The following is a 23,848-nucleotide window of genomic DNA, read 5'->3' as shown; positions in this document are numbered from 1 at the left end:
CGCGTATGCTAAAATACAGTTCCTGGAATGAGCATACATGCCCCACTGGCATCCCGAACTTTTAATAAACATCCTTTGCAACTGGTGACCCTGTCTCACCAAATTAACACAGAGTTCAGTCTGTTACATAAACACACAGGCATGCACACACACACCACACTACTATTATAGGCTACGACACTCCGGCCAGACAAAGTCCTGTAGTCCACAACAGCCATGCTGGCATATGTTTTGGAATTGACAGTCCCATGGGAAGATGGTGTCGAAGAAGCTTATGAGAGGAAAAAGACCAAATATTCTGAACTGGCAGCTGAAGCTGCCCAGAATGGCTGGAAGACCAAAATTTTCCCTGTAGAAGTGGGATGCAAGGGATTCGTTGCTACATCTATGACCAGTCTATTGAAGAAGATGGGAGTGAGGGGTCACTCCCTCCAACAAGCAGTCAAGTCCTTGTCAAATGCAGCAGAAGAAAGAAGCAATTGGATTTGGGTTAAAAGGAAAGACGACAACTAGGCTGCAAGATGAAGACAGGAGGGTATGGAACTGGGGGGGTGTATCTGGGACGCCAGGTAGCACCGTTGAGCCCTCTGGAGACATCGTGGGCTTATCAACGAAATGTCAAAGAAGGAGGGTGCCCACCTGATGACCCCAATGACATACCCACCCTCCCTCCTTGTCACCACTCCAAGCACACTGCCAACTTGAGAGTGCCGACTTACCATAGGGATTGAAACATCAAGTCCTAGTAGCTCTACTAGTACATATCTACCAGTTCAGCGCTCTACCGTGTTTGTGATACCTCGCAATCCTGTAGCCACTGACCCAAACAGGTCTTAATTTTAAAGATACTCACCCACTAAGACTGTGAGATTGCAGGCCTCTCAATGGGTTGCAAAGGCATCCCAGACGAGCCCCCAAATGTTGTAATGTGAACAAAGTCACCGGAAAGACACAGCTAGTAGATATGAAGTAGTCTTTTATTTAACAAAATAAGACACAGCAAGCATCCTATGGAGACCCTTTTGGAGGAAGAGACCTACTCAACTCAACATTACATAACATTTCATATGCTAAAAATCAAAGGACAATGTATCTTCAATGCTTCCTTTGAATTACATATAACTTTCACAGTTCCTTCTCCGCACCCACACTCCAGACAACCAAAATGAATGTTAATCCACACTGTCTGTTTTTTCAATTAACAGCTCTAGGAACTTATTGTCCAGAGCTGCATTTTAAATTTAATCTACAGTCCATTTTCAGGTCTAAAGTTTGGTGGCTAAAGTTAGTTGCTGTTTTTGCTATTTTGCTATACACCCCAAGTCCAGAATATGCTGTAACAGAAGCAAACTGATTTCTGAGGAAGAATATGACAATTAATGACTTTAAATTAGTATAATCTTTTGATATTTGTTCCAGTTAAAATATGAGCAGGTAGTTCATATTGTTTCTTGTTCCTCTTCACACCTTCTGGCATATCGGGTAGCAACCTTGCAGTTTGTTCAGCATTTGTCTGTTTTTCACAAGGCCAAGTTGTTAGCTCAATGCTCAATCCAGCATGAATGGAAAGCATGCAAGGAGCCAGCCAGATTCAAACCCAGGATCACTTGCCTCAAAGTCTGGAGTGGATACCACTACACCACTGACTGGCTAAGTTCATATAATTTTGAAGTATTTTTGAACTTCCACATTTATAAGTTCTAACAAATTCTTCTATTGAGAAAGAAAACTGTGCTTTTAGAGTTTTGCCAGTTGTGTTCTGTAACTAGCTTCCAGGAGGTCATTGAGAACAGGGCAGCATGATAGTGTGGCGGTTAGTGTAATGTTTACAGCACCAGCGATCATGTTTGAGGTTTCAGTTCCCGCTGCTGCCTATAAGGATTTTGAATATTATCCCCTCACCTTGTGGGTTTCTTCCCACATTCCAAAGATGTATGGGTTGGGGTTAGTAAATTGTGGATATGCTATGTTGGTACCAGAAGCACGGTGACACTTGCAGGCTGCCCCGAGCACAATTCTTGGACTGTGTTGGTCACTGACGCAAATGATGCATTTCACTGTATGTTTTGATCTAGGTGTGGCAAATAAAAGTTAATCATTAGTCTTTTAAATCATGTCTTATTAAACCTTTGTTTCTCCCAAGTGGTTCACTCTAATACTTCCAAATCTTCATATCCCTTATACACAGGGTCAAGACTAGGGTAGGGGAGTCCTTCTCTACACTCATTGGCTGTGCCTGGAAAAATCAGGCATTATTTACACATGGGGCACTTCACACCATTAATGCACTTTTCTCAAGTAATCATTCCCATTCCAAGTTTATGTTTTGATCTGTTACTCTTAACAGATTATCACAGTGTGAGCATAATCATGTCAAAATTTCCTCAGTCTAAAATGCATGATAATGCATTTTCCACATTAGAAGACACCTACTATTTATGAATCATTCTTCTAATTTGTCTCCATTAACTGTAGCTCGTTAATTTGGTGTAAATTACTTATAGCTGTCTGTGATTTCATGCCATCACTGAATTTATAATATCCTCTTCTAAATCATTATTGAAACATAAGTTGATCTTACAGAACGCAATGCTGTTGTAACCAGGATTGATTAATGTCAAGTGTCTGCTGTTGTGTAAGCTGTGGCTAAATGGGAACACCCAGATCAGAATATTGTAGGTTTGTATACTATTCCAGAGACTTCATTTTTGTGAAATGCAGACTGTTTTATATACTGAAGGAGCTCACTACAGTCGTGTTGCTAGCTGTATATATTCTGACCCGCACTAATGCCGACGAGGCACTGCATGATCTCCATAGCACTATCTGTGACTTTCAAATCAAACACCCTATGGTATCTTCGTTGTTGCTGAGGATTTTGATCATGTGAACATAAAGGCGGTATACCTAAATTCAACCAGCATGTTGTTTTTTCTACCAGAGGTGAAAATACACTGGTATTTATTATTTTTTTTCTCTCTTCTATATTATGTATTACATTGAACTGCTGCTGCTAAGTTAACAAATTTCATGTCACGTGCCGGTGATAATAAACCTGATTCTAATTCTGACCTGGTTTACACTAATATGCCATTTGCAAGTAAAGCTGTTTCCTCAACCCCACATAGGGCCACTTGTCTGTATGCTAATTCCAATGTACAAACCACTGATCAAAAGGGTCAAGCCAGTTTTAAAGGTGGTGAAAACCTGGCCTGAAGGGGCAACCCCAGTGCTGCAGGACTGCTTTGAAAGCACGAACTGGAGGATATTCAGGGAGGTTGAATGTTCAGGCATATTAACATCGAGGAATATGTGGATACTGTGAGAAGTGTACAGAGGATATTACCATCATGGAACGCATCCAGGTGAGGACAAATCAGAAGCCGTGGCTGAGGGATCGTGATGCTGCCTTTAGATCAGGGGATGTGACAGCTGTCAGGCGAGCAAGAACTGTGCTTTCTCACTCCATCAGGAAGGCAAAGGGGTGCATTCTCAGAGAATATATAGCCCAGGGATATGAGGCGTGTGTGGCAGGGAATTCAGAGGATTACAGACTACAGGTCTACCCTGAACATCAGTGACCAGGGTGCCTCACTCCCTGACAGGCTGAATGTCTTTTATGCCCAGTTTAATGTTCAGAACAAAGAGTTAGCAAGGAAGGCATCCCTCCTCTCAGGGAAGGAGAGTCAACCCATACATAGCTATGGGGCCCAATAATATACCAAGCTGGGAAAGACTGCACAGCACAGCTAACTGAGGTGCTGATTCAACATCCCTCTGGAACAGTCCACTGTCCCCTCAGTTTTCAAGGCAGCAACCATCATTCCAGCGCCAAAGAAGGTGATACTAACCTGCCTAAATGTCTATCATCCACTGGCATTAATATCAACCATTATGAAATGCTTGGAGCAGCTGGTCATGGAGCACATTAAAGCCTTACTTCCAGCTATATTGGACCCTTTCCAGTTCACTTATCACTCAATGGTCTCTGTCCTATCCCATCTGTATAAAGGGGTCACATATGCCAGGCTCCTTTTTAACGACCAGTTCAGCGTTTAACACCATCATACCCCAGAAACTGGGGGTGGAGGGGGGAGCTGTCTGAGCTGAGCCTCAACACTTCCCTCTGCAACTGGATCTTGAACTTCTTAACAGAAAGGCCACAGTCAGTCCATGTGTCTCTAATCCCATTACGCTGAGCAGTGGCACTCCCCAAGACTGTGTGCTCAGCTTGCTGCTGTTCACAGTGCTGATACATGACTGTGTCACAGGATTCAGCTCAATCCATGTTAATAAGTTTGCTGATGACACAACAGTGATGGCCTCATCAACAACAATAATGAGGTGGAGTACAGAGAGGAAGTGGAGTGGCTGGTGGACTGTTGTGAGAAGAACAACCTTAGTTGGAATGTGGAGAAGACCAAGGAAGTTATTGTGGACTTCAGGAAGGTGCAGATGAACCATTTGCGAATTGGCTCCTCCAAAGACAGAGTTAAGTGCACCAAGTCCCTGAGAGTTTCGATCACAAGTGACCTCACCTGGTCCTTTAATATCACCTCCCTAAACAAGAAGACACAGCAAAGTCTCCACTTCCTAAAGAGATTGAGGAAAGCAGGGCTCCTACCACACCCCCCACCCCACCTTAACTACATTTTATAGGACCGCCATTGAGAGTGTCCTGACAAGTTGAACTTCATCTGGTATGGGAGAAGCTGAGCATCAGACCAGAAGTCCCTACAGAGGACCGTGAGAATGGCTGAAAGGATCATAGGGGTCTCCCTACCAACCACTGGGAACATTTATCAGGGACCTTAGTATTATTAAGGATCCCACCCATCTAAGCAGCATCTTCTTTGGCTTTCTACAATCAGGCAGGGGACTCCAATGCTTAAAAACAAGAACAGTCAGGATGGGAAATAGTTTCTTCCTTCAGGCCATTAGTCTTCTGAACTCCCTGCCACATCACATTCAAAGTATCACAGGTTAATCTGTTCTGTACCTTACAATACTTAATTTATCCACTTTAGTTTATTTATTTATGTGTAATCCATCCATAGAATTAATCCTTATTTTCAAAAGTTATGATGTGATATGTGTGAAACCAGCCGGTTTCCTTGGCTGCTGAAGTCTAGGGAATACACACTCCAGTCCTGCCAAACCCGTGAGATTGAGATGGCTCTCCCACCCCAGTCCCTGGTTTGTGTGGATGCTGTGTAATCTGCTACCCTGTTACAACTCAGTATCAAGAAATAACAGACAGCACACTGCATATGATTAAGGGAATTGTATCTATGAAACGTAACTGAACTAAAGGGTTAATAAAGAAAAGGGGAAAAAAACAAAAAGGGCCCATTATAATTAAACAATCAGATGTGCACAAGTCTTCAAAAAGTCATACATTTTCACCGATCCTCAGTAGATACCAACACTTTGCTCCATCGAATCACGGTCCCCCCACCGGGTCAAATCCTACAACCAGTTCCCTCCAGCACCTCTCTTTTCTCCCGCCAAATAAAGGACCCAGCTCACACTAGTGCCAGGCACACAACACAAAAACACACTCCCCTCATTGGAGGGCTCACGTTCCAAAGCACCCATTGTCTTTCACCATAACCCAAACACCGCTGCTACAGAAAGACTGTTACGTTAGCAGTGAAACCTTTCCCATGGTGTTACATATGTGTTATGTATACTACAGTGATTTACACCCTGGTTTGGAGAAACATTGTCTTGTTTGAAGGTGTATAGTTAAATGACAATAAACTTGTCTAGACCTGACGACTTGACTTCTGCACATGTGGCTACCCTGCTGAAAATTAATGACACAATTCTGAACTAAAATATTGTCTGCCTTTGCCAATCATTAATTCTTTAATCAACATTGTTTAAAAAAAATCTTAATTGATCAATGTCAAATCGTTGTCTATTGTATGCCGTGTGCAAAGCAGCTGCCCATTCCCACGATATAAAGTGACTGCTGCCAAATATATATTATTGGTTAAAGAGTGCCTCTGCTGTCCTGAGATCATGAAAGGCAGTGTACAAGTGCAAGCTATTTCTTTTCTTTTATGAGAATCTCCATCCAGAATTATAACACCCTTCCAAGGACTCTTATCAAACCAAATATTTTCCCTGAAACTTTAATGCAATACCTGGCCAATAGGATATTACAGGATCATGGAGCAGAATACTATTGCTTGCAAGCTCAGATAATAAACTTACACACAGAATCATTACCATTCACAATAAACCTTTACCTGTTCTCATTCTGTTGTGTAAAAGTAGCTAGAGGTACAGGAGCCTGAAGACCCACACTCAATGATTCAGGAACAGCTTCTTCCTCTCCAATATCAGATTTCTGCATGGTCCATAAACACTACCCCATTATTCATTCTCTGCACTATTTATGCTTTTTTGTAATTTATAGTTATTTTATGTCTTTGCACTGCCCTGCTGTCGCAAAACAACAAATTTCATGTCATATAAGCCAATGATAATAAATCTGATTCTGATTCTTCTAGTTTTAGCAAAAAAATATACATGAGTATAAAGTACATTTATGTCAAAACAAACCTGTTGGTTTGAGATCAAGCTTCCCACTGTTGTTCACAATTAAGTTCGACTCTGGGCTGATTGCACCTCATTTGCATTATCTTGATTGATCTATATTCCTTGATGACCTCTAGTCAGAAAGAAAGTTAATGCTGAGATAAGTGAATGGCAATTTGTTCTGCAATGCTGGAAGTATTACCTCTTGGGGAAGTTGTACTGTGATGATTGTTTTCATGAATTAACTGTTCATTTTTGAGAGGCTGTGGCTCTTTGTTGTATGACAAAGGAACTCATTGAGCTGTGTGACACAAGTATGGGGTACGGTTTTATTTGATGTTTAGCAGTGAATTCATACTGGATTTTGATGCCTGGTGGAAGTTGCTACTTCTGAGCAATTTCCTTATTTTCTCTCCCCCTTCTGAAGATGTATATAGGATGGACGTGCTAAATTAAAGGGACTGTGCTGTGTCTCTATTACTTTGTTTCTAACCGCCAACAAAATATAAAGCTGAAGACAATGGTTAGAAAGAGATATTCTACAGATGCTGGAAAACTTGAGCATCACAAACAAAATGCTGGAAGAGCTCAGCAGGTCAGGCAGCATCTATGGAAGGGAATAAACAATGAACATCTACGAGTGAGATCCTCCAGCTGGAGCTATAGATGCTGTCCGACCTGCTAAGTTCCTCCAGCATTTTGTATCAGAGTTTCACTTAATTTTTGGAAATTCTGTCTACCCTGAAAGCCATGAATAATTTATAAGCACAGCTTTGCAGTTTTCATGGTTTTTTTCCATCTATCCTTTCATTTCTTAATACTGATTGTTTGTGAATATACCTTTAACTACTGTTTTATTTGATATGCAAATATTCCGCATCACAAACTAAAGGTTCATAGCTTCCTTTTGTTCTTAAATTTAAATTGTGTAACTGTTTGCTGCATCCTCTGTCAGGTAGTCTGAGTCAATGTCACTGCATTTATTCTTCCTGCGTCATCCTGTCACACTTGCAGACTCCTTTACGTTGTTTGCCTTATGAAAAATCTGCTAAAGAGAGGAGAAACTCCACCTTCCTGGAGAGAAGCGATTATTTCAGTTATTCCTAAAGAGGGTAAAGATAAACTAGAATGTGGCAATTATTGGCCAATTAGTGTTCTTAATTTAGATTACAAACTATTTACATCTATATTAGCGCGCAGATTGGAAAAGCTTTTACCTGGCCTAATCCACTTAGACCAGACTGGATTTATTCAACAAAGACAAACACAGGACAACATAAGGAGAACTCTGCACATATTAGAATAGGTTAATAAGAACGAGACAGAGACAATGGTAGGAGGATTGGACGCTGAGAAAGCTTTTGATTCGGTTAGTTGGGCATTCCTATACAGAGTGTTAGGAAGATTCGGCTTTCAAGAAAAGTTTATTAAAGTAATTCAGACTCTATATGACAGCCCTACAGCCTGAATTAAGATAAATGGGGACCTCTCTGACTCCTTCATCTTAGAGAGAGGCACTAGACAGGGATGCCCAATTTCTCCTCTCCTTTTTGCGCTATATATTGAACCGCTTGCCCAACTAATAAGACAGAGCGAAATCGTAAAAGGTATCAAGGTGGCAGGGATTGAACAGAAAGTGGCGTTATTCGTAGATGATGTTTTGGTCTATCTGAGTGAACCAGAAAAATCATTGTTTACACTGTTGGATGACTTTGGGAAAATATCAGGTTATAAAATAAATGTAAAGAAAACGCAGGTTATGTCCCTAAATTATACACCATCCAAAAAAATTGCAGGATACATACGATCTTAAGTGGGAAGCTAAATCATTAAAATATTTAGGAATAACCCTGCCGAAGGATCTTTCAACACTGTCACAGGTAAATTATGGACCATTAATCTCAGAGATAAAAGCAGATATGCATAGATGGAATCTTATCCCCTTTTTAAGTTTAAATTCAAGGATAAATACTATAAAAATGAATATTCTTCCTCGGTTATTGTATCTTTTCTGTACTTTACTGGTGGAGGTGGATGATAATCAATTCAGGGAATGGGACAAATGGATTCCCCGCTTCATTTGGCAAGGAAAGAAACCTAGAATTCGATATAACACCTTACAGTTAGGGAAGGAAGGAGGAGGTATGGTTCTTCCTTGCCTGAGAAATTATTTTTGTGCCTCACAGATAACTCCTCTGTTATATTGGTGTAATAGGGAATATAAGGCTAGATGGAAGGAAATAGAATTTGGATTAGTTGACAGTTTTCCTCTACAGGCCTCAATAGCTGACAAAGGATTGATGGCCCAGTTGGAAAAATTTAAAAACAGTTGGATAAATCTTACATTAAAAGTATGGCAGAAGGTGGTTAATTCATGTGGAATTAATAACATGTTAAAACTCTTTAGATGGTGTGCATATGATACCGAATTCCTTCCCAACAGAGGAGATAAAAGATTTGAGTTATGGATAAAGAAAGGTCTTACAACCTACCTCTCATTTATAGATAAAAGAGTATTACAAAGTTTCCAAATCCTGCAGGACAAACATGGCCTAGAACATAATGACTTTTTTAGGTACCTTCAAGTACGAAACTATGTTAACCAGAGTTGTAGATATACAGACCTATCAACAGTAGAATTAGAATTTTTCAAGATTCTGAACTCGGCTTACAGTTCAATACCAAGTAAATCAGTTTCTCGAGTATATAATGCACTCTCCCATGCTAAAAATGTAAATACACTGTATATTAAAGAGAAGTGGGAGAAAGAAGCGGGGTTGGTACTTTCAGAGGAGGCTTGGGGGAAAATCTGCAGCTTTCAATGGTCCTCGACTAATTCTTTGACTTGGAGAGAACATTGTTGGAAAAACATTATAAGATACTTCAAGACCCCATATCAGAAAAAATATAAAGATACAAACGTGACGTGTTGGAGAAGGTGCGGCTCCAAGGAGGCAAATCATTTTCATATTTTCTGGGATTGCCCTAAATTAAGTCTATATTGGGAAGGTATTCAAAGAACATTAGTTAAGGTACTTAGGTCCCAGATACCTCTGAACTTTGAGACGCTCTATTTGGGGCATGTATTGTTTCTTGAACAGAAGGAAGATATAAAGTTGCTGCAGGCCCTCTTAGCGGCAAGTAAGAAATCAATCACTAGAAAGTGGCTAAATCCAATACCACCTACATTAGAAGATTGGCACGAAATTATCTTGGAAATATTTAAAATGGAAAAGTTGACTTATTCCCTGAGAATTCAAAAAGAAAAATTTTATCAAATCTGGAATAAATGGATTGAATATATAACCCCAATGCGAGCAGACTTTAGATGACTCTCCTAATGATTTATACTGCTCTTCTCATCAACACAGTAATATTGCTAACGTAAGCACCCCTAGTCTAAATGTCTTTTTTTATGTTTTCTTTTGGAAAATAGAGAGTTAACACAAGTAAAGGGAAAGATTTGGGAAAGGGATAAAAAATGGAAAAATTAAGTAAATAAGTACATAGGGATTGGATAATTATGTCTGCGGGCAGGAGCAAGCATGAACAAATTAGGATAGAAACACCTACAATGGTTGTTACATAGGCTTATATACAACATTTTGGACCAGTGGAATGGTCCAGAAGAGTTATATGGAAACTATTATTACCATTTTTCTTAACAACTAATACCATTACTTAGCCTAATAGATTAGAATTACCACAGTACATAATTATCTATTTAAGTGTCTAATTTCCTTTTATATCATCTCAATGTGTACTTAAGAATGTATAAATAATTATAGTTTTATATATATAAAAAAATGGAAAAGGTAAAAAAAAAGAAAAATATGCTAACATCTCTCAAATGCATTCATGTTCAGGATCTTGAACTATGGTACATAATTTATGAATACAAAGCAGTCTTCTTTCATTTGTATGAACAAATTTCTAGCCCAAGTGAAGCACACTAATGGAACAAATTAAATGGAGTTTATTTGCTAGTCTTACTATCTGTTAGTTTTAGCCTTAAAATAACAGACAAATAGTGGGTTGTATATCACCCTTTGACATGCTTATGAAATTGTGATCACTGGGGAATGTGCAATGATTAAGAATAAACATTAGGCCCATTTTAAACTATCATATTCTGTTCATAGGTTACTCACTATGCTAATAAAAATAAACTTTTGCTGTGAACACATCAGAGAAAGTTTTAATCATAGCAGTATACAGTATTAGAACTGGCCTTGGCAAAAGCTGCATCACCAAAGGAGACAGGAAATGATTAGAGGGATATAAGACAACCTTGATAATGGAATTTGTTTCGATGGGTATCATGGTCAGCAAGACCAAATTGGGTTGTAGGGCCCTTTTCTGTGTTCTATGATTCTATGACTTTGTCGAAATGCTTACGGAGAAATGTTACAAAATAGAGAACAGTCACAAGATTGTGTTACAAAACTGATTAGTTTATGGGACTTCACCACGTTCCATTTATGTGGTCTTATAGACAAAGCTAACTAGTTGGACCTCTGCTTTTCAGTACTGAGGAAGTCTGACTTGGATACATAAGTCACTGAATACAGAAGCTATTGTTCTAATTCAGAAACAGTGAACAGGATGACTAGTAAACAATAAGAGGATGAACAAGAGCTGTCTATCATCTGTCCCTAAAATGATTAAACTGTCACCTTTTACGTTATTAGACACCTGGTTGGGTATGTATGTAATGCATGTAACCTGTTGTTATTATTATTGGTCAGTAGCCAGTGAGGATGAATCAGAAAAAGGTTTAATGATGGACATATTCCTTTGCTCTTCAGAGAAGCTGTCTGGAACATGCAAACAACTTCTCTACACCAGTAATAAACAATAAACCTTTGATATTTGATGTAACAAACCTGGATCTCGACTAATTCTTCAATCATTCAAGTTTCCCTGAACATGTAGCATCTTTTTACTTGAAGGATGTTGCAGTAAACAGCCTTGAAGTAAAACCCCAGAAAAAATTATTCAGGTAATAATGTAAATTATCATTACATATTCAATATGAAATATGTAACTCAGGTGAAGTCAAAACAAAGTATTAAAATTGGACTGTATCATCACCTCATTCAGTGTCTTGCCTATCAGCTAGGGAATTTTTAAAACATTGGAAAAGGAAACTCAGCAGTACTATAAATTGGAACACTAATACCATGAATGTTAAGTAAAAGATTTTTATGTTATTCTGCACATGGTAGAATTCATCTGGGCCATGCATCCCCAGATGGAAGGAGGGCAGACTCAAGGACAAGTTGTATCACATCAATCTTAAATATCTATTAACAGCTGATTCAGGAGCAGCCCACAAATGCATTATTTAATTGAAGAGGAGTGTGAGGGTGGGGAAATGAAGTGAGCAGAATTAGAAACATGTTTCCATCACTTCTAATAATAAATCATCCACTTTATTGTTGGAAAACTATGTTGTCTATTCACCCTCCCTTGGTTTAATAATGTATAAATACATCACTGGAAGTTTTAGAAGTTAATAAAGCTGGCCACCCTTGGTGAGGAAAAATTCTGTTCTGAGCTGTGCGAAGGGAGGAACTGGCAGTGACACAAACTGATCTTAAGCCATGTGGAAGAGATAACCTGGAGTGTGTATAGGAACAGATGATCGAGCACCTGTGGTACAGCAATGTAAGACTGGCCCCAGCAGTAATAAAACAGCCCTTGAAAGAAAGAATAGGTCTATTACTTCTCAGAGCACAGGCACATTTTATAAAGAAACTGACCTAAAGGCTTAATATCATCATTTACTTGTCAAATGGTTTATTTTAATTCAGATATGTAAAGAATGGAAACAGGTAGAAATACAGAGGCAGAAAAATATTCACAGGCAGTTCCAAGATAAACAGTTTGAGGCATCATCTCAGCCTTGTTTTCTGCATATGAACCACATGACACAAACAACAGTGATGTTAAATTACATTTTATGGCAGGCTATTTGCAAGCAGCACTCCTTGTAAATATTGTTAGCAATTATCATATTCACCATTTGAGAGTTGAGAAACCATTCAAGTTACTAGTTTCACAGGAGGAAACTAAACAAAAAAGGAAATGAATGTTAATTATAATTTTTGTAACAACTTAGGAAACTGCTTTTAGTACTTCATTGGCTCAAAAAGCAGTTAGCCTAAACACCAATGTCCTCATCTCAGAGAATATAGAAAGGTGTAGCATAAGAATAGGGCATCAGCCCACCATGTCTTTGCTAACTATGATGCTAAATGAAATTAATCAAACCTGTCTGCATATGGTGTATATCCTTTTATTTTCTGCCTGTTTTAAATGATAAATGCCTTTTAAATGTTGTTACAGTATTTGCTTCTACCACTCCCCCGGCAGTATGTTCCAGACACCTACACACTCTGTGTAAAAACAAAACTTTGCCTGACAACTCTCCTTTAAATGTTACCTCTCTCACCTTAAACCAATGCCCTGTAGAATTCAACATTTCTGCCTGAGAAAAAGACTTTGACTATCTGTACTATCTGTGGCTCTCATAGTTTTATAAACTTATAACAGGTTGACCGTCAGCCTCCAATACTCTACATGAAATAATCAAGTCTGTCCAACATCTCCTTCTAGCTAATACATTCCAGTCAAGGCAACATCCTGGTGATTATCCTTTGTACCCTCTGTAAAGCCTATGCATTTTAAAGTCTGGTGACCAGAACTGCGCACAATAGTCCAAATGTGACCCAACTAAAAGTTTATACAACTGCAACATGACTTCCCAACTTCTATACTCAGTGCCTTGATTGATGAAGACAAGCATTTGTTTTACCATTCTTTCCACTTTCAGGGAGCAATACACTTGCATCACAAGATCCCTCTGTGTGACATTGCTCCTCAGTATCCTGCCATTTACTATATATTCACCACCTGCATTTGACCTCCCAAATTCCAGCACCTCCCACTTGTCCTCATTAAACTCCACCTGCCATTTCACTGCCCAAATTTCTAACTCACCTATATCCAGTTGTATCCTTTAACAACTCTCTCAATTTTTGCGTGATTGCATGTTTACTAATCAAACCACCTACACTTTCATACAATCATTAGTATACATCACAAACCACAGAGGTCCCAGCACTGATCCCTGCAGAATATTACTGAAGGCAGACATCCAGTCAGAAAAACACGCTTCACCATTACTCTCTATGACCAAATTAATTTTGGATCCAATTTACTGTCTTGCTACAGTTCAAACCAAGTCATTAAGTTCACTGATGACACGAGAGTCATTGGCTTCATCAGCAGTGATGATGAGACTGCAAACAGAGAGGAGGAAGAGCTGCTGGTTGATTGGTATGAGCACAGATCTTGAGTCTCAACATGGACAAGACCAAAGAGATGATTGTGGACTTTAGGAAAATGCAGGGTGACCAGTCCTCACTGTACGTATATGGTTCCTCCATGGAGAAAGTTAGGAGTACCAAGCTTCTGGGAGTGCACATAAGAGACAATCTCATGTAGGCCCTCAACACCAATTTTTTGGTCAAAAAAAGCACAGTAGTGTCGCCACTTCCTGAGAAGAGTGAGGCTCCCCCCTAGCCCCATTTGAATCAATTTTTACAGGAGCACCAGGGAGAGTATCCTAACCAGCAATGTCACCATCTAGTATTGAATTGCAAGGTATATGACTGCAAGCTCTACAAAGGATTGCGAGGACTGCTGAGAGGATTGTTGGGGTCTCTTTCCCACCCATTAGAGATATTTATCAGGAGTGTTGCGTATGCAGGGCCCTTAGCATTGTCAGTGATCCCTACCATCTGTTCAACAATCTCTCTGACCCCCTATCAACAGGCAGGAGGTACCACAGCAATAGGACAAGAACTGTTAGATGGAAAACAGCTTCCTTCCCTAGCCCACAAGACTACTGAACTTCCTACCACCATCCAGTTCTCATCACTTATGAGGTTATACTGCTTACTTTTTAACTTGCATCATGTATGCACCTTATTATTTGTTAATTTATTTGTGGTAATGTTACTTTGTGTTATGTGTGTGAGTTTTATGCTCTGTATTGTACACCTTGGTCCAGAGGAACGCTGCCTCCTTTGGTGGTTTACAGATGTATGGATGGTTGGCAATAAACTTGAACTTGAACCCAATGTTTTTCAAGAGTCCACTGATGTGCCTTGGCATAGCAATATGCCCCTCCGTAATCTCACCATCATCCATATCTTTTTCCTTGGGCAATCCATATTTGTCTTCCTCTCAAAATTCATATTAAATTTGTACCTTATGAAAATATATCATCAAAATTTTTTTCAATCTTTAAAACAATGAATTTTTTTTTCTTGAGACATTGTAAGTGTTGCCTACTTCGATGTACTCTTATTAATTTTGGATAATAATAATAATAAAAAGATTTGAAAAGAAAGTAAAAAGTATATATAAAGATATATCATTTGATCCAGACTATGAAACAAAAGACATAGCCAAATATAATGACAGAATAGAAAAGAAGTCTTTAAGTTGTTTGACACGCTTAAAATGTTTTAGGATCTGTAGGAAGTTAAAGCAAGTTGGTAGACCAAAAGTTATACCAGTAAGTCCACCCATTTGTTTCCTTAGCTTAACAAAGCCGTATGCCCTGTCTACAACATCAAAGGTAAAGCAATAATTTGGAAACATTTGCCAGTCAATCCCTTTGTTTCCCATATATTAATGTTATGCCAAGCTATTGTTATTATCAGTGAACCTTTCAAAAAGAAACCTGATAAGATGATAGTTTTTAACATGCTGAAGTTCATCAGGCAAATTGTTTTATTGAACATCGATTTTCATCCTTTCTCTGTATAATTAACAGTGCAACTAAATCAACTTTTTGAAAATGTAAAGTAAGAAAAAAAAAGTGGGAAATATTAAGCAGGTCAGGGCACCACTGTGGGATGGGTCCATTCTTGAACCTGCAACATCAGTTCTGTTTATCTTCTACAGAGCCTGCCTAACCTGCTGAGTATTTCCAGTATTTTCTACTCCACCTAATTCAAAAGGGTGATGATCATACTAGTGCCCATGAAGAGCTAGGCAAGCTGCCTCAACAAGTGTTGTGCAGTTGCACTCACATCTACTATGATGAAGTGCTTTGAGAGGTTGGTCATGACCAGAATCAACTCCTGCCTAAGCAAGGATATGCATCTGCAGAAATATGCTTAATACCACAATTGGTCTACAGCGGATGAAATCTCACTGGCTCTCCACTCCACCTTGGACTACACGAACAATAACAATACCTATGTCAGGCTGCTGTTTATTGATTACAGCTGAGCATTGAATACCCTCAGTACTAATCAACAAGCTCCAAAACCTGGGCCTCTGTACCTCTCTCTGCACCTGGATCCTTGACTTCCTCATAAGGAGACCAAAGTCAGTGCATGTCAGAAATAACATCTCCTCACTGACAATCAACATTGGTGTACCTCAAGGATGTAAGCTGAGCCCGCTGCTCTACTCTCTCTATACCCATGACTGCGTGGCTAGGTACAGCTCAAACACCATCTATAAATTTAATTATGACACAGCTGTTGTTGGCAGAATATCAGATGGTAACAAGGAGGCTTACAGGACTGAGATAGATCAGCTAGTTGAGTGGTGTTGCAAAAGCAACCTTGCACTCAACATCATTTAGACCAAGGAATTGATGGTGGACTTTAGAAAGAGGAAGTCAAGGGAACACACCAGTCCTCATTGAGGGATAAGTAGTGTTAACATCTCTAAAGATCTATCCTGGAATAAACATACTGATGCAATTACAAAGAAGGCATGAGAGCAGCTATAGATCAGTTTCTGCAGATGTACTGTGGAGAGCATTCCAACTGGTTGCATCACCGTCTGGTATGAAGAAGCCACAGTACAGGACTGGAAAAAGCTACAGAAGGTTGCAAACTCAGCCAGCTCCATCATGGCCACAAGCCTCCCCAGCATCCAGGACATCCTGAATAGCCAATGCTTCAAAAAGGTAGCATCCATCATTAGGGACCCCCATCATGCATGACATGCCCTCTTCTCATTGCTACCATCAAAGCGTAGGTACAGGAGTCTGAAGATACACACTCAAAGTTTTAGGAACTGCTCCTTTCCCTTCACCATCAGATTTTTGAATGAACAATGAACACTACCTCATTATTTTTTTCTGTGTCTTTGTGCTACGTATTTAATTTAATTTTTATAATTGTTTCTTCTTGTAATTTAATCTTGTATTGCACTGTACTGCTGCCAAAACCAACAGACTTCATGACATATGCCAATGATATTAAACTGACTCTGATACTCAAGCCCATCCAGATTTTGTCCAATCCAGCACTTCCTAATACTCTAGGATTAGGAAAGCAGAGGGAATACCAGAACACTTTTCCAACACCCATCTACCTTCTTAACCCTTTCCCTCCATATTTACCTTATAAGCCAAGTACCAGCATAGACCTATCTATATCCATGATATTATGGTGTCATAGAGTGATAACTATCTTAGAAGTATAAGTTGTTACTGTAAGGGAAAGATTACCTACTGATCATTTTCCTCTTCTAATCAACAACTTTAATCTCTCATTAGGGTGGAGTTCTGTAGATAATTCATGTACAAAATGCAAAGAAGCATTCCCCATACACAGACTCATTGAATTGGATTGGTTCAAAAAGCACCGTCCTGAGTAATGCATCATACTAAGCCGGCTTACAGAGTGGAACTATATACATTGATAATTCTGTGAACATCATACAACTCTCATTATTACCAGCATTTACTTTTGTGCAAAAGAAATGAAAAATTTTATAGACTATGTTTTTCCAAATGCTGAACATTATATTTCAGCATGGTTTTAATTAGACATAAAGATTAAATGATTTTAGAATTTTGCCCTTCTGATCTCTTTGTGTTTCCTCCATAGTGTTTATCATTTCTCTTCTGATCATTTCAGTTAATTGAACAATGATCCTGAGTGTTGAGTCAAAGCACCATTGATGCTTTCAGTTTGAACTAGGGGCATTGTGTAAGTGGTTAATATAACAGGAAGAAACATGTAAGGATATAACTCTTCCCTTTTACATGATATAATTTAACAATTAGAGATTGGTCAGTATAACGTTGTGGGCATCACTGAGCCGCAGCTGAAAGAAGGTCATAGTTGGGAGCTTAATATCAAAGGATATACTTCGTATCAAAAGGACAGGCAGGAAGGCATAGGCGGTGGTGTGGCTCTGTTAGTAAGAGATGGAATTACATCTTTAGAAAGAAGTGACTGTGACATAGGGTCAGTGAATGTTGAATCTTTGTGGGTGGAGTTAAGAAACTGCAAGCATTAAAAAAAACATTATGGGAATCATATATAGGCCTCCAAATTGTAGCCAAGATGTGGGTTACATTTGCAGAGGGAGCTGGAAAAGGCATGTAATAAGGGTAATATCACAATTGTAATGGGGGACTTCAATATGCAAGGGGATTGGGAAAATCAGGTTGGTGTGGATCACGAGAGGGAATTTGTTGAATGCCAATGAGATGGCTTTTTAGAGCAGCTTGTGCTTGAGCCTGCTCGGGGAAAGGCCATCTGAGATTGGGTGTTGTGTAATAATCCAGATTTTATTAGGGAGCTGAAGGTAAAGGAAACCTTAGATGACGGTGATCATAATATGACTGAATTCACACTGCAATATGAGAGGAAGAAGCATAAGTCAGATGTATTAGTATCACAATGGAACAAAGGGAAGTACCAAGGCATGAGAGAGGAGCTTGCCCAGGTGGATTGGAGGGGATACTGGCGGGGATGATGACAGAGCAGAGGTAGCTGAAGATTCTGGGATAGTTCACAAACTGCAGGATAGAGATATCCCACAGAAGAAGTTGTTCTCAAATGGCAGTGATAGTCAACCATGGCTGACAAGGAAAATTAAGGACTGCATAAAGGCCAAGGAAAGGGCATACAATGTAGCAAAAGTGAGGGGGAAGTTAAGTGATGGGGAAGATTTTAAAATCCAACAAAAGGTAACCAAAAAAAGCCATAAGAAGAGAAAAGATGAAATTTGAGGGCAAACTAGCCAATAATATAAAGCAGTATACTAAAAGTTCTTTCAGTTATATAAAGAGTAAAAGGGAGGTGAGAGTTGATATTGGACTACTGGAAAATGATACTGGTGAGGTAGTTAACGGGACAAAGAAATAGTGGATGAACTTAGTAAGTACTTTGTGTCTGTCTTTACTGTGGAAGACACTAGCCGTGTGCCAGAGGTCTGTGAGTATCAGGGAGCAGGAATGAGTGCCATTGCTATTACAAATGAAAAGTGGGAGGCAAGCTTAAAGATCTTAAGGTGGGCAAGTCACCTAGCCAGATGGACTACATCCCAGAGTTCTGAAAGAGGTTATTGCAGAGCTAGCAGATGCAATGATTATGATCTTTCAAGAATCACTTGATTCTGGCATGGTTCCAGAGGACTGGAAAAATGCAAATGTCACACCACTCTTTTGGAAGGGAGGAAGGCAAAAGAAAGGAAATTATAGACCAGTTGCCTAACCTCAGTGGTTAGGAAAGTGTTGGAATCCATTATTAAGGTTGAGGTTTTAGGATACTTGGAGATTAATGATAAAATAAGTCAAAGTCAGCGTGGTTTCTTTAAAGGGAAATCTTGCCTGACAAATCTGTTAGAGTTCTTCAAAGAAGTAACAAGCAGGGTGGACAAAGGAGAGGCACTGGATATCATTTACTTGAGTTTTCAGAAAGTGCTTGATAAGGTGCCACACATGAGGCTGCTTCACAAATTAAAATCCTATGGCATTACAGGAAGGATATTGGCATGGATAGAAGAATGGCTGACAGGCAGGAGGCAGCGAGTGGGAATAAAGGGGGTCTTTTCTGGTTGGCTCCAATGACTAGTGGTGTTCCTCAGGGGTCAGTATTGGTACCACTACTTTTCACATTGTTTGTCAATGATTTCAATAATGGAATTGCTGGCTCTGTGACAAAGTTTGTAGATAATACGAAGGTAGGTGGATGGGTAGGTAGTGCTGAGGAAGCAATGTGATTAGACAAATTGGAAGAATGGGCAAAAAAGAGGCAGATGGAATAAAGTGCTGGGAAATGTATGATAATGCATTTTGGTAAAAGGAACAGAAGTGCAGACTATTATCTAAATGGGGAGAAAAGTTAAATATCAGGGATGCAAAGGGACTTGGGAGTCCTCATGCAAGACTCCCAGAAGGTTAATGTAGAGGTTGGGTCTGTGGTAAAGAAGGCAAATGCAATGTTGGCATTCATCTCAAGGGGAATAGAATATAAAAAATAATGCTGAATCTTTTATAAAACACTAGTCAGACCGCACTTGGAGTATTGTCACCAGTTTTGGGCCCATATTGCGGAAAGGATGTGTTGTTATTGGAGAGAGTCCAGACGAGGTTCTCGAGGATGATTCTGGGAATGAAGAGGTTAACATATAAGGAGCGTTTGTCAGCTTTGGGCCTGTACTCATTGGAATTTAGAAGAATGCGGTGGGATCTCATTGAAACCTACCGAATGTTGAAAGGACTAAATAAGGTGGATGTGGAGAGGATGTTTCCTGTGGTGGATGTGTCCAGAACTAGAGGGCACGGCCTCAAAATTGAGGGGCGACCCTTTAGAACAGAGTTAAAGAGGATTTTTTTAGGCAGAGAATTGTGAATTTGTGGAATGCTCTGCCACAGACATTTGTGGAGGCCAAGACCGTAAGTATATTTAAAGCAAAAAATTAAAGTTTCCTGATTGGTCAGGGCATCAAAGGTTATGGTGAGAAGGCAGGTGTATGGGGTTGAGTGGGATCTGGATCGGCTGTGATGGAATGGCAGAGCAGACTTGATGGGCTGAATGGCCTAATTCTGCTTCTATGTCTTATGGTCTTAATGCCGGTTATTTCACAAGTATATTCTCCTTAACTGCTTCCTATCATTTAAAACATGGAGAACCTTAACCCTTCTTCTCTAGTTGTTGGTGGTCAATTTTATTAATATAATCACATTCATAATTATTTTTAACAAATTTTGTTTTATTTATAGCAAGCTTCCTAGCTGGGCTAGAGCAGTGGTTCCACGGATTTTTTACGTCACAGAGAAAGCTTGGAATTATTATCCATACACTATCACAGGTAAGATATAGCACAGTAACATAACATACTAATTAAAGTGCAATGTAGCATAAGATTTTATCATGGATAGTGAGGTTGTTCACAGAGATGCGTTTTAAATGCCTTTATTGCACATTCCCACCTGAGGAACCCAAGAGGCTCCCTGTTGCCTGGAGAGCTGCTAAGGAATTGAGAAAAAGTTGACAGCAGGCATACATAATTAGTAGATGGAAATGAGACAGAGAAATCAACTATAAAGTAGAAAGATGGTTTCAAAAAAGAGAAGGCAGGGGAAAACCTGGTAAGCCAGGCAAAAAAGCAAAAGTATTTCTTAATTTGAACCGTTTTTCATCCTTCCTTCTCACTGGCTTTTTTCCCTCAACAGTCTCAGTCCGATGAAGGGTCTAGATCTGAAATACTAACCATCCCTTTGGTTCCAGGGATGCTTCATGACCTGCTGAGTTCTTCCAGAGGCTTTTTTTTATTCTGGAATGAATAGTGTCAGATTGGATCATACATTGGAGATCCATCATTACGAACTCTATCACCCCAAATAAAGAATTGGACTTGAATAAAAAGAAAAGAGGGTGATTATTAAAATCAAGGTACCAGGCAAGGGCAGAAAGAGATGAAACTAAATTGAATGATTTAAACACGGGGTCTGTCACATGGATAGAATACTCCTTTCTCCCTCAGCCCATAGATTTTGGATTCCCATGAAACATAGTGCCCATCAGCCTAGGTAATCCACACATAAAGTCTGCAAAAATGTGAGATTATTCGTTTGTTAGCAAATAATTTCACAGAAAAGCACGTTATAAATCTTGAAAGAGCAATCACCTACCACAGCCTGTTTACACCAAATTGTCATGCAAATTATTGCAGAGCAAAAAGAGACTGGTAGAGCAAGCTGCTGCAGTTACTAAGCTACCTTCCAAGTGCCACTTCTAAACCTAAATGCTGAGGTTATGTAAGACTTAACACTTTACTGTCTTTGACGTGCCAATCTTTAAAACACTGAATAAGAGAAAAAAATAAATTTTCAAAAGCATACTGTTTGTTATTAGCTTCATTTGGGAATGTTAATAATGTGATTTAATCCGTATTGATTGTTCTAGACTCTAGAGTAATCACGTTGTTTACCTACCTTTCAGTAAATACTGACATAGCTCTGTGTTAGAATAAATACAATTGTCCACATCTTTTTGTTTTTGAAAGAAGACCTCTTCTGCCAGCTTTCTTCTGGTGCTACGCTACAGCCAGTCTTAGAGGGTGTAAAAGAACAACCCAGGTTGACTCTAGTTTTGCTTTCCTGCCTTTCCTTTCCTCGGCTATTCACTTCTTTTCAGAGTGAAGGAGAGTTTCTTATGCCATTACTGGAAAACTCATTCTCTTAAAAACTGAAATGATACACATGCCATTGTTAATATAGTGCCCTGAGTTGATTCTTTTTATAAGATCTAGGTGGTTCGAGTTTAACGGTACTAAATACAATTTTGATATAGACAGTTGTTGTCATAGAAGCTTCCCATGAAGCATTTTTTTCATGGTTCCTAGGTAATTTTGTTCAGTTTCCTCATTGAGAGTCTGCCTGATCATTTATTTGTAGTTGATTCTGTGACACTTTGATAGTTTTAATTCTTTTCTCATATCCTGTAGCACATTCATATATATCTTGTCACCTTGAAGGCTATAACTAATTTTGTGTGCTGAACTCAGTAATTGAGATTGTGCTAATTAGCTAACCACAGTAGTTTTAGTTACTGGGAGGCAAAACTTTATTCCTAACATTCACATTTCTTCACAAAAGCAGCAGTTAACAACCAAAAAATTCAGACAAGGGATTAAGAAAAGGGGTGAAAGAGATTACAAATTCTATTTATCTTTGATAGGGAGACCAAACAATATTAGCCATTTGTGAGCAGCTGTTTTATCAAGCAGCAATGCAAATATCTGATGAAAGTAAAGGCTCAGAAGAATTGATTGAAATTAGAATTAGTGGGGTCATCTGGGAAAGACAAGTTGGGGTTGTTTGATTTTTAATAGAGAAGAAAATAATATAGATTAAATGTTAACATAAAGAAAGAGCCTTTTGACCTTCACTTCCCATTCAATAAAAGTGCTGTGAGGTGAAAATGCAAATTGGCATCTATACCAACTCAGGTGGATGAAAATGGGTGAAAGGTCTTTCTGTGTCTAAAGTTAAATTGATCTCATGCTTAAGTAGGCAAAAATCCATACAGTTCTTTACTGCAAAGTTTTTGGATTTCAACTGTTTCCCAGTCAGAAATAAAAATAATAATATATGAAAAAAATCATTAATGTCTATTAGTGCTTTGATTTGTCATGCCCCCTCAAGTCAGACAAAGATTTTAACTTGTTAGACCTGGGGGAAGTGAGATAGGAACAAAATTAAAGGCAATAAGAAACAGGCAGATGAAGATGACTGTCATCCTGGGAACCCACTGCCGTTAGAGGAAGAGCAAAAACATCAAAAACTGGGAAACTGTGGGAAACTGGACGTGAGGGCTCATTGCTCACAGAAGGCCTTATCCAGTCCAAGTTAAACCTAGTTTCAGTTTTCAGCTCCTCAAAGTGCCTGTCACAGACTTATGCAGCTTTTTGCACAAGACATGTTTCACAGGTTCACAGATGGCTAGGCATTGGTTATTGGAAGCCAGGGTGGTTGGAAAATGAGAACAGTGGCCCAGATCTGCCAGTGTTTTTGTAAGTGACTTTTGAATACACTGATTCATATTTGGGAGTATGGTTGAAAATAAAAGCATTCCAACATTTATGCATACATGCTGATCTTTACGATATGATTGAAAGTAGTTAAGTATGTAGCAGTATAAAATTACAGAGATCTCCTTCACAAGGAATCATCAAAATAAATTTTCATGTAGTTATAATGTTCACTGAAGGTACACAAACACTGAATGCCAATCAGTCATCAAAACAGTAGTGGATGGTTTATCTAGAGTAATCAGCTGTCAGTAATGTTATGTTGGAGACTTTCGTGAAAATTTGACCCTGGAGGCAGAAAAGAGAATTAATATCAGGGGACACGTCTTTCAGTGAAGATTATTATAGCCTGTGTCTTGGTAGATCGTGGGGCCATTCAGAAAATGTTCTCCTCGCCATTAGGATCAGCATAGTCAAAACTAAGTTC

The 23,848-nt window shown here is 39.1% G+C and overlaps 1 protein-coding gene across 1 annotated transcript in view; it reads left to right on the top strand.

Annotated features, from left to right (window-relative positions):
- Window positions 1-23,848, top strand: part of pitpnc1a (phosphatidylinositol transfer protein cytoplasmic 1a) — a 328,993-nt gene that overhangs the window by 200,018 nt on the left and 105,127 nt on the right. The window contains exon 6 of the mRNA XM_063030617.1: window positions 20,609-20,697. Within this exon, the coding sequence (XP_062886687.1) occupies window positions 20,609-20,697 (89 nt within the window). The remainder of the gene's footprint in view (window positions 1-20,608; window positions 20,698-23,848) is intronic.

Source organism: Mobula hypostoma, chromosome 22 (assembly GCF_963921235.1).
Source record: "Mobula hypostoma chromosome 22, sMobHyp1.1, whole genome shotgun sequence".
Classification (NCBI taxonomy): domain Eukaryota; kingdom Metazoa; phylum Chordata; class Chondrichthyes; order Myliobatiformes; family Myliobatidae; genus Mobula; species Mobula hypostoma.
This window is presented reverse-complemented; position numbering and strand designations above follow the sequence as displayed.